Source organism: Haemaphysalis longicornis, unplaced genomic scaffold (genome assembly GCF_048455015.1).
Source record: "Haemaphysalis longicornis isolate Haplotype H1 unplaced genomic scaffold, Haemaphysalis longicornis Haplotype H1 scaffold_12, whole genome shotgun sequence".
In the NCBI taxonomy this organism is placed as follows: domain Eukaryota; kingdom Metazoa; phylum Arthropoda; class Arachnida; order Ixodida; family Ixodidae; genus Haemaphysalis; species Haemaphysalis longicornis.
Genome location: NW_027526225.1, coordinates 8,597,858 through 8,609,275, shown reverse-complemented (window position 1 = coordinate 8,609,275; position 11,418 = coordinate 8,597,858). Strand labels below are relative to the sequence as shown.

General features: G+C 49.6%; 1 protein-coding gene across 1 annotated transcript; it reads right to left on the bottom strand.

Annotated features, from left to right (window-relative positions):
• Positions 1-8,260, bottom strand: LOC144162386 (uncharacterized). The gene is made up of 2 exons (XM_077692889.1): positions 6,923-8,260; positions 1-1,230 (listed from the first exon to the last, which is right to left on the bottom strand). Exons 1-2 carry the CDS (start codon positions 8,149-8,151, stop codon positions 285-287), a joined length of 2,175 nt encoding a protein of 724 aa, XP_077549015.1. The 5' UTR covers positions 8,152-8,260; the 3' UTR covers positions 1-284.
• Between the last annotated feature and the right edge of the window lie 3,158 nt (positions 8,261-11,418).

Genomic DNA, 11,418 nt, shown 5'->3' with positions numbered 1-11,418 from the left:
TCCTTTATTGAAAACATTAATATCATAAATGTTTTACATTGTGTTGGATTATATAATTAAGCACTGTTGAATGGCAGTAATGACTGAAAAGATGAGACCCCTGAAAATCGGCAACTATCACAAATGGCAACTATCACAGAGTCTGCACACAACAAAAACAAACAACCTCGAGCAAATTTTCAGAATTAACTACAGAGACGCACATGGCATTGTCCATCACAAGCTGACGCAGGACTGTGTTCGGAGCACTACTATGCACCGAACGAGTGAGACAGGAAAAGGAGCTAGGTGAGCACGTCGGCAACCTTGAGGTGACGCACAATGGCCAGCCAGCAGTGCTTGTTGAGCGCATCCACCTGGGTGGCCTTTGATGGGTGGCACTTCACGGAATGCTGAGCGATGCCCGTGATGAGGAGGTAGTTGTCCCGCAAGTAATACTCAGCTGCAGCTATGGCGAGCAGCGCCTCCAGCTCCGTTTTTCCAGAGACTTTTTTGAGGTGCTTCAGGAGGCAAGGTCTCCCAGAAAAATGCTCAAACCCCTCTGCACACTGCCTGTCCAGGCTGGGTGAAACGACAAATTCCACCGCTCGGTTCAGGGCACCCCAGTTCCTACGCACTGCTTCATAGACTGGGAAACTTCCCTTCCGATCATACAAACATTGCACCCTTTTAGCCTTAAGTATGGTCCTGTTGTGCAGAAATCCCTCTGAGAACTGCTCCACAAACTTGGAGGAAAGACGCTCCCCGAAGTACACACAAAAATCGGTGGCCATCTTGTTGTGCGCCCCAAAGTAGGAAAATGCTGCCGCAGTCTCCAGCTCGCGAACTTCGTAAATTGTGAGCACAATCTTGGTGATGCCTACATTTTCTGCAAGAGCATGTAGAACTTCCTCAAGAAACTTGATGTCGTCTCTGATGTCAAGGTCGAGGCACTCGATGGATCGGTTGACCTTGAGCATTTCACAAAGGCCTCTTCCCTTTTCTCCGGCGTCTCCACTAACACAGACCTTCAGAGTGCGGACACACTTGTTAGAGGCCAGAACGTCGAACAGCTGTTTCAGACCAGCCTCAGACATGCAGTGGGTGTCGGACAGGTGTAACTCTTTGAAGCCTGCGAAAGCGGAGGCCAGGGCTGCTGTCAAGCCTGGCAGGTGGGGCTCTGTCCAGGGAAGCTGCACCCGGCCGTAGCACTCGTCTTGAGCCAACTGCTCCACCAGGACAGCCCTGAAACTAAAGCAGGATTGATCAAACAGACACATCTCTAATTGGCGATGCTTAACATTTTTAACATGTTTAGCATGCTTAACATGCTCAGGATGTTTCGATTTGTTTGATGCAGCCTCTGAAAAACAAATGAATTCGCTTTTTCTTAGTAGCATCTCCTGCTCGGTGCTACCTAATTCTTTGCATGCTTTGAACCTTTGGAGTAATCCTTAGAACGGAAAATGACCTGCTGTGCAACAAAGGGGAAGCTCGGTGGCTCTAGTGGCCTCGAATGGACTTTCACTATCACCAGTTTTCCTGGCAGCCACCACGGCGAACTAAACACCAAGGGCAGAAAAAAACATGTGCGAAAAACCTTATCCCTAAATCCCTCGCACCTACACCCATTTTTTTCACCCAAGAGCCAGGGAAGCAAGTGTACATTCACGAGACTAATCTGCAGGTGAAATGACGTTCCCTTTACTTTTTTCCGTCTTTGCGATCCCCTCACTGTAGCCACATGCTCGTAGCGTGGACAGCCTTCCTGTCGTTTACAAGCTTTGCCCCTTCCCTATGTAAGCTCTTTTTTGTGTTGCCATACAACCTCACTGCAACTGACAAAAGCAGCGCAAGAAAATACTCGGTTGTAGAAAGTAGTGGCTGCTGTCCAACCAGAAAGGTGAGAAATCGCTAGGCTGTTAATATTGCCCAAGGTGCCCTCGCAAAACGCAGAGCAGCAGCGTGCGCATGCTTTGATCACTACTTGACAGAGTTCCATTTGGATCCACTTTTAAAGGCCTAGTGCACTCGAATTTCACTTCTTCCAAATTTATTTTGAAATACCGTATGTACCGCCAAACCAACTGGGACATGAGTGTGGCCCTGTGAAATGCACTGCTAATCAGAAACGTGTAAAATAGCTCTGTCACAGACGACGCTCCTGCCGCCGGATTGCACAGACAGCCATGAAGCGCAAGTGACATGCCGGTCAGCCAGGTGCTTGCTTCTCTGGCTAGCCAGGAAAGCCGATTGAGCACCGCTGGTTGTGCCTCTTCGAGGGCTGTCGCGGTGTCGCACATGCAAAACCGTTGCGCACAGGTTTGCTCCGGTTGAACGACCGCTCCGGCTGCTCATTCGCCGGCTACAATGTCTCCTCAGCCTGGCTGTAATGGCCAGTGTTGAATCTCCCGATGGGTATGGGCCAGTCATTACCATTGTCATCATGAAAGCACCCGTCATTAAGGTAATCGCCCCCGTTTAGGGCAGCCATGGCCCAGGTCTGCCTTGCGACGTTCTTCTGCTACAGCCACGCTCTTCTCAGTCTCGACCTTCAAAATCTCCATTTTTGATGGCCTTTTGTGCCGTGTACGTGCACATTTCAGCTGTCATATTTTGTATCTTGCAGTCTTTTTAGGCAGACTGTAGGCTGTATTCACTGGCATGGAACGCATGCAGGCAACTAGAGTTCCTCTATATAAGCTCCCGCAGGGAGCTAAGAGCTGCGCGACCGTCCACCATCATGTTATCCGGATTGCTGTGGGAAAGCCACCCGTCGCGCGCGTAAGAGCTGCACCGCCACACGCTGGCACCTTTCGGCGGATACGCTGGATTCCTGCAATGTCGCTCACGCTGCTGCTGCTGCTGCCTGGCGGAGCGAGGTGCCGCGCACATCGGTGGCTGCGGCGCAACCGTAGCGGGGGCTTTTCTGCGCGGCATGGATTACCAAAGTGACTTCATCACGGCGGCGCATGGAAAAGGGGTCGCGCAACTCTTAGCTCCCTGCGGGAGCTATATAGAAACTCTACAGACAACCATGCGATTGCGCCGTCACTGGTTACGTCGGGCTCCACGGGATGGCGGTACTTGTCCGTGCTAAGCAATGATGTGTGTTGGACGTTGCAAACTCTGCACCACTGAATGCAAAGTAATAACCTCCACTCCAATGTGAGTGCGATTAGTAACATCTCTGCTGACACCACTGCCAAGAATCTGGTTCAAATGGGGCAGACGACATATGCCGGTGTTATTTTTCTGCGAGGTGCGGGCACTGTGGCACAAGCCGCGCCATGGTGGCCATTTACAGTGTTGCCAAGCGAACAAATTGACAGCTAAACTTTTCAGTGAATACCACATATACGGAAAGAGGGTTTTCAAGAAGTCAGAATTTTCAGTGCAGTTTACTTTTAATGCAAAGCCGCATGCAACCAAAATGTTGGCAGGTAGCAAAGAAACAAGAAGGAAACAATCCACCTCTGTGAGTACACGTCTATAGTGTTGACGCGTACCCACCGAGAACGACACTTAAAGGGGCCCTAAATAGGCTTCCGAAGGTCGCCATTTCAATCGCGCAATCGCTAGAGTACCCCTTCACGACAACGTGTACCAAATATTACACCTCTGCGTAAAGCAGGGGCCGCACAAACACGAAAAAAAGATTTCACTTTCTCTCCTGGCTCACCAACCATACCTTGCCGCCACACTTGCGCGCTCTGACGCAGTTCTTTCCTGCTCTGACGCACCTCTATGATGCACGAGACACTGCCCAGTGCGGCGCCGCGAACGCGAACCACAGCGACAGCGCTCACCGTGCAACCGGAATCTGGTGGGCGGAGCACGCGCGTCGAGTGCTAAAAAAAAAAAAAAAAGCGCGCGCAGGGCTTGGCGCAGCCAATGACTGCACGTACATCAAGGAGGGTGATGGATTGCCCTGTTTCTCTCGGTGGTCTTGCGCCGGGTCGATGACGTCGCGGCTTCCACAGTGCTTCGGAGGAACTACTAGAGGAGGAGAGCCCCAGGCCTTATGGGTGGCCCCTTTTAATGAGCAATAACTCGGCTAATAATTAACGCATTTAAACAATTTTTGCGGCATGACGTTCCTTGGATAGTACTCCAGTGACTGCGCACGCAAAATCGCAACATTTGGCAGCCTATTTAGGGCCCCTTTAAGGAAAAGGACAATGACAATGATAAGGAAAGCACTCAGTCACAGGCCTGGAGAAATAACAGGAGTGCCATTAGATAACCGTCGTGTGGTGTGTCTAGCATCTTTACCAAGACCATGGTCTGATGCGGGTCTTCAAAATAAGGTCGTTTGTGCCTTGAATGTGTTTTTTACCTCGACAGGAATAGTGTCAAAGTATGAAGTAGCGTATTAGCTCTTTACCGTGAATCCGTGAACACCAACCTAGGAGGACATTTTATGGACTATTAGAACTCACGAAAAATGTCGTGAACAGTTGATTTGTATAGCCCGGTCTACGACCCTTTTGTGGTGGAATGGAGTAGCCGGGCGCGCATTCGCTTCCAGCCTCTCCAATAGATAAACCAGTTAACCAGAGCATGCTACTTACAGAAGTATCAAAACACATTTATGCCCCCATATTGAACATGTAAAGAGGCAGCAAAACAAGATAGATAGATATCCGCCTCTGTGAGTACACGTAAATGCCCTAAAGTAGTAAAACCAAAAAAGAGTAAACAAAAACGACACTCAGGGAAAAGGGCTATGACGATAGTAATGAAACTGGAGGAATAAAGAGTATTTTGAGCTTGCTGATTATGGAAGTAGCAAAGCGTGCTTACGCTGAGTGCATATTTGTAGTGCTAATCAGGGCAATGGTTGGCCAAGCCTTTCAGTCGTAGTAACAGAGCGGAGGAAACAACGCAAAGGATCAAAAGGACGACAATAGAAGGGCATAATCGCATCACTGGAGGCCTGCAGTAACAATACGGGCATGCTAATTACAAAAGTAGCAAAGCACACGTACCCCAATAGTGTACATGTGGTGCTAAAGAAGGCAATTGGCCGAGCCTCCCAGTGAAGAAAAGGGTAATGGTGATGGTAATGCAGCGTCTACCTCCGCGGCACCTGTGAGATGTCGCTTAGGGAAGTACACCTCAGACAGAGATGCAAGGGAACACACAAAGGCTCCACAGCGAGAAAAGAGGCATCAGCCATATTTGAAACTACAAGCGTCACAACTCGAAGAGAACACGCCAGAAAAGTACCTTTGCATGGCAGAGGCACTGCCACCACAAAAAGAGGACAGAACCATGACAGACCCAACATTAGATGTAGAGGACCGCACAGGTTGAAACAAAATGTAATGCTTTTGCAACGACACACGTAAGCAGTCTCAAGGGTGTTTCTAAACTCTGTAATGTTCTGCAAGTAGCTCTTGCTCGCAGCAACACAGAAAGACCACAAAGACAAAAATACAAAGAACTTTGTTCAATTTGAAAGAACTAGCCCTTGTAAACTCACTCAGTTCCCTCCCAACCACCAAAGACGTTTTTTGACTTGGAAAATGCAAGACATGAGGGAAATCTTCCAAATTTTGCGCTACAGTGAAGGTGCTACAGGCAAGACTGATCTAACATGGGCTTGCACTGAAGCAGCTACCACTGTTTCTGGCGATACAATCAAACGGAACTAGAGACTCCACTACAATCGCCCAGTCACGTTTGTTAGCGGCAGCTTAGATAAGTGGTCGCCAATCGCACAAACAACGTTCTATGGCGTCAGAGAAATTGCCGGAAAGTGGTGGAGGAATTACCACTGCAACGTCTGCTTTCTCAAATATCTCCATTATTTCAATGAAATTTGTGATAAAATTGGAATCATTGGCGTCAGGAGAAAAGAGTGGCACACTTGTCTTCATGGCCCCGTATTTTAAAGGGTCCATGAAGAAGACAAAATGCAAGCTTGGTTCATTCAAAAGATTACCTCGTTTGAATCATGCTGACAGCACTTTTAACTTTGGTCAGATAAGCTGTACAATTAGGAAAAAAGGGAAAGTTGGCGTCAGGAGAAAAGAGTGGCACACTTGTCTTCATGGCCCCGTATTTTAAAGGGTCCATGAAGAAGACAAAATGCAAGCTTGGTTCATTCAAAAGATTACCTCGTTTGAATCATGCTGATAGCACTTTTAACTTTGCTCAGATAAGCTGTACAATTAGGAAAAAAGGGAAAGGCCATGCGACCTACTAGCTCATTTCACGCAACAGAACCTGTGATGTCATACCAGCCAGCTCTGCGATTGGCAGAGGCCGGCAAAAGCAAATTAGGCAGAGCTTATAAGCTTGCCGAACGAGCTATTTGCGCTTAAATTTAGGGGACATTCTTTTGAAAGCCCTAAGAATGGCGGACAAACAGTGGAAGTTACGAAAGCACACATAAACATAAAAGTACTGATGCGTATGCTGCTGTTGGCACTGCTCGAACTATGCTTGGTTTAGCTGCACAGCACTGTGGAGCATTGGGGTTCTCTCAGACGACACTTGTCGACTGATGCATGCAACGGTGCATTACGTGATCATATTTGTCGAGCGAGCACTATGTTTCACAAAACGATTATTTTCTCCCTGAACAAAAACCACCCAGGTTCAAATACGGTCAAAAACAAACAAAAGGCAGAAAACAGCTTGCCTCGGTATGATGGCGCCATCTAGTTTCACTAACGCTAAACACGGCTTCCCAATCGGCTGCAGAGCAGTCGCTTCCTGTGATGTCATTGCAGACCACAAAAACACACGATTTAGTGGGGAAATCAAACTTTTAACTTAAATTTATTAATTTCTCAGTGAATAAAATAGTTTGCATCCGGACAAGCGCTGGGGACACTATAAAATGCGAAATCTTTCGAATAAAACAAACTTGTATTTTGTCTTCATGGCTCCATTACGCAATAGCCCAAACCATGCAACTAAGTTTGCATACCTGGGTTCTTCGGGAGACACCTTGGCTTCAAATTGAAGCTTCTTCAGTGTCCTGTTGACATGGAGTGCGTTGCAAAGTTCTACAATTACATTTAGCGCCAGGTGGTACCTTTCTTGGTGGAGGTGAAGCGATTCCAGGGTAGTGTTACTTCTCAGAGCGGCTGCCAACACGGGCAAGGGAGATCCAGAGACGTAAACATCCCTCATGTACAGGAGACGAAGGCCAGTGTTCATCTGCAGCAGCAATGCCAAGGCTTCATCGCACTCTCCACAAATGTGGCAGTCTGTGACGCTCAGCTCTTTCATGGTAGTGTTGCACTGAAGCGCGGTGAACACTGCCTCCGGACAGCGCCACTGCCAGCTCATCTCCACAGTGAGTTTTGTCAAGCTCGTGTTGATTTCGAGCTCCTTCGCTATGGCGGACATCTGCGTCGCGCTTCCGATGGTCCCGATACCGAGCTCCTTCAGGGCCGTCGATGAGTGCAAGAGTCGCGCCACGGAGTGCACGCTCAGCAACGGGTCGCGCGAGAACGTATGAAGAGTAAGCGACTCGCAGCTGAAGAGACACCGCAGCGCGTTGTTGACTTGGCGCGGAAGCTTCGAGTGGGATATTTCCAACCTTTTGATGGAGCCCGCATTGCGTCGCAACAGCCTTGCAAACTCAGCAGCTAACTTTACTTCGACAGCGTTCAATTGGAGCTTCAGCGTCTCCAGTCCCCTGACAGCATCAAGGCCTTCAAGCTCGTAGTGAGCGTGTCGAAAAAACTCACAGGACCAGCGATCCACGTACGTTTCGACTTCAAGGCCCCGTAGACTCCTCCCCGCAGGATGTAGACGGATGGGGAACAGCATTTCTTGCTTCCAGTCGCCTGCAAACGCGCAGCAAGCGACTTTCAGCTCGTCAATGCACCGGTGGTGCTGAAGAAGCCACGACACCAGGAACGAAACTTTAGCAGTAGTCTCTAGGTCCCATTCCCTGGCCGCGTTCATCCACCGGGTGCGGTGAAGTCTGAGCTTTCCAGGCCGGTGCTCGACCAGTTCGAACCCAAGCCGGTGACAGTGCAGCACTTGGTTCCACGGGGTCAATTCAGTACACAGCCAGCAGCGCTGCTCGGGGCCGCTGCAGGCTCGATCGAAGTCCAACTGGCCTTTCCAGGTGTCCGTCGTAACCGCGGTCATCGCTCGGTACCAGCGTGGGACGGGGCGCTGGTTGCTCGGCCTGTCAGCCATGTCGGCGTCCGATACGACCCTCCATGGATACGACGCAGTACGCGGCCACCTCGACCAGCCACGAAGTTTTGAACCCACGTGGTGGGCGCACGTCGTGGACGTGACAAGACCTGACGTTCAGGAACGGTGGACGAGCCCTACTGCGCATGCGCCAACTAGACATCAAAAAACAAAGAAAGCGACTTTTTTTTTTTTTGCCGGACGTGACGTCATGGTTTTAAAAAAATGGCAGCTGTTGTACGGTTACCTCGCTGCGATCTTCTCGCCGTGATTTTTGTCTGCCGTTGCAGCGGTGCATAGGTGTTCGGCTTGCGATTGTGATAAGGGAGCTCTCGAAGAACTTCTGGAGAGAACTCACGGTGGTGTGCAGCGTGTGATCGGGACGCTGAGTGTGTGCGGCCGCCGGACGGTGAACACGGGCGTTCTGCATCAGTTGTGCCGCCTCGATTTGCGAGAGATGAGTGCGCTCGCGACAAGCTTCTGCGCTGTATTTCATTAGAGCACTGTGTTGAGGCCGCTGGGCGTTTCGTCTCCGACGTGCGACTGCGCCTATGCCTTCAACTTCAAACGGCGGTGCTATCATGTCCAGCCGCGAACGATCGTTCGCACGAAACTCTTGTCGCTCACCACACGGTCGTTGACTAAGAAATATCAAAGACAAGACTATTGCGACCGGCCAACCACGAACGATCGTTCGCACGAAACTCTTGTCGCTCACCACACGGTCGTTGACAAGACTATTGCGACCTACAAAGGTGATTCCTGCGCGTCGCTTTGGTTCGTCGAACCCCGTTAATCGCTGCGTGTTGTCATAAGCTCCGGGACATTATATTCAGGAGGTCATGATCCATTGCAGAGGGCTCTTGGCGCGCATAAATGAAAAGTTTGTAATTATCCACGTTAGCTTCGTTGGTCTCCAGAGGGTTGCTTTCCTGACGAGCGTATTGATGCGTATATCGCGGTATGGGAGCTGTACAAATGTGTTGACGGATGTGGAGGGGCACACTTCGTAGCTGTTCTTTGGGCGCTGGATATAGGAGGAGTTCAAGGGTGTCTCGTCTGGTAGGTGGTTGAGGTGGGAGGTTTGGGAGTGATGGTAAGCGTCGTGCAGTTTATCTAAAGGTATTATGTACTTCCAGTTCGACCAACTTGCACGTGGGTGTCGAGAGGGCACTGTTCGGTCTGTGAAAATGTTTATTTCGCCCACCACCATATTTGGTGCCCGTTTGTGCTTCTGCTATCAGCCTTTGTCGTGTTCTGCTTGATTCTACACAGTGACAAAGTTTGATAACCGTAGCGGGACCCCGCACGACATGCAGCAGTGGGCCAAATTAACATTCTCAAATGCTCTTTCCATAACACTGTTGGACACGAATTCTTGTAACTTTGTTCCTCCTGTGGCTACACAGCCCGCCGCCATGATGCACAGCATATACTGAAAGTCATATGGTTTGTTGTTCCTATTTCAATGTATCTTGATGGTACATAGGGCAGACAAGGCCCTAACAGGCGGTGGTGGGAGCATGCCGCATTGGTGACGACTTGAACAGAAACCGATTTGGTGCTCCACTCCACGACTCAATGCACGCCAGGTGGCTTCATGCCAGAATTTGATACGACGAGAGTGCTTAAGTTGTATGGCACAAAACAGGAACGAGAAATCTTTGAGGCCTATGTGATAAAGGTGGGAGACAGATGCACTATAGAATACTGAATAATTAGTGTGAAGTGTGCAGCAGCTGTAATTGCTTTTTACATGTGGTGTTAAAGCAGTGTCACATGAGGGCATTGTTTACTTTGTAATCACTCTCAGAGGGAAATGAAGCTTCGTTGATGAAGCTCATTCCTGTCTCTATCCTTTCCTTGAGTCATGCCTGACATTTGACCAAAATTTCCACGATGAAGTCTCAATTAGCCTGCATAGCCACCTTCATTCAGTTCAGTTTTGATGCGTATTTAAGCACAAAACCCTGGGACGTCTGCCATTAATCACTCATAAGAAACTCTTGATGCCCGCCACACTCACCACTACCACTTCCACAACTTTGCAAAAAACAGATGCAAGCACAGCCATGACAGATTCCGCCGTGCTTCCCAGTAAGCATGTCCCTTTATCAAGAAGGATGCATCACACCTCAAATACATTGATGCATACAATAGCTAATGATCATCTACCTCATCTGGACATCACGCCTTTCTAGAAGGGAATGAGGCGGCACGCACTGCTGCCCTCAAATTTACTAGCCACGCATTCGTAGAAAGCAGAAAAGACCTGCAGATTCCCTCACCAACCTCTAAGTCCAAAGCCGTTTTACAGATGCCTACAAACGCACACATACTACAACACAACATATTACCCAACACGTGCCCCTATGAATGCCCACCCTGTAAAGGAAGGAAGGAGAGAGAGAGAGGGAACAAACACTTATTTCTAAGTCCAGGTACTAATTTGAAAGTTCAATTTACCGGATCCGCGTAGTACTCCTGAATGCCTGGTCCTAATTTGAAAGTTCAATTCACTGGATCCACGTAGTACTCCTGAATGCCTGTGCGGATCCGGTGCTCGTGTTTGTAGAGAGCTTCCTGGGCAGCCTGGATGTTCACTGTCGGCGGGGGAGACAGCCAGAGCTCCCAGGAAGGGAGAAAAGTGAGGGATTGGGTAAAAGATGGTGGGGTGAAGTCCCAATTAGAATGAGGGATGGATGGGTAGGAAGAACACCTGGGGCAGGAAGGATGGCCAGGGCGCCGATAGATGCGGTGAAGAATGTGATGGGAGGGGAGTGAAGAGGTTTGAGCCTGTCGAATGAGGCACGCAGCCTCAGAAGTTAGACGGGAACTGGGGGGTGGGTACAGGGTGCGTGATAGGCGTTGGGCGTGTAATTGGTAATGGCGGGAAGCGCGGTGTTGAGTACGAACCGTCGGCGGGTGGTACAAGGTTGGCCAGGACATGGGCGAACCCGGGAAAGGTACTCGGGTGAGCGCGTCTGCTAAGGCGTTTCCGCACATGCCAGCGTGGCCAGGAACCCAAACCAGTGTGAAGTGTGGCCGAGGATTCGATTCAAGTATCGGAGTGACGAAATCAGTGGTGTGTGGGTGGGTCTCATGGTTAGCGAAATTGCGAAGGGCTGACTGACAGTCGGAGAAGATATATACTGGCGTGGTGGTAGGAACATTAAGAGTAGCGTGCTCTATTGCAAGGGCAATGGTGTATTCTTCGAGGGAGGTCGAATCCGGTGGAGAAAGAAAGGAAACCATAGCAGTGTCTAA

Excerpts from the sequence above, each read along its gene's own strand:
- LOC144162386 (XM_077692889.1), bottom strand. The coding sequence starts at position 8,151 with ATGGCTGACAGGCCGAGCAACCAGCGCCCCGTCCCACGCTGGTACCGA. Across the intron at positions 1,231-6,922 it reads GTGTCTCCCGAAGAACCCAG|TTTCAGGGCTGTCCTGGTGG; the intron begins GTATGCAAACTT and ends ATCCTGCTTTAG.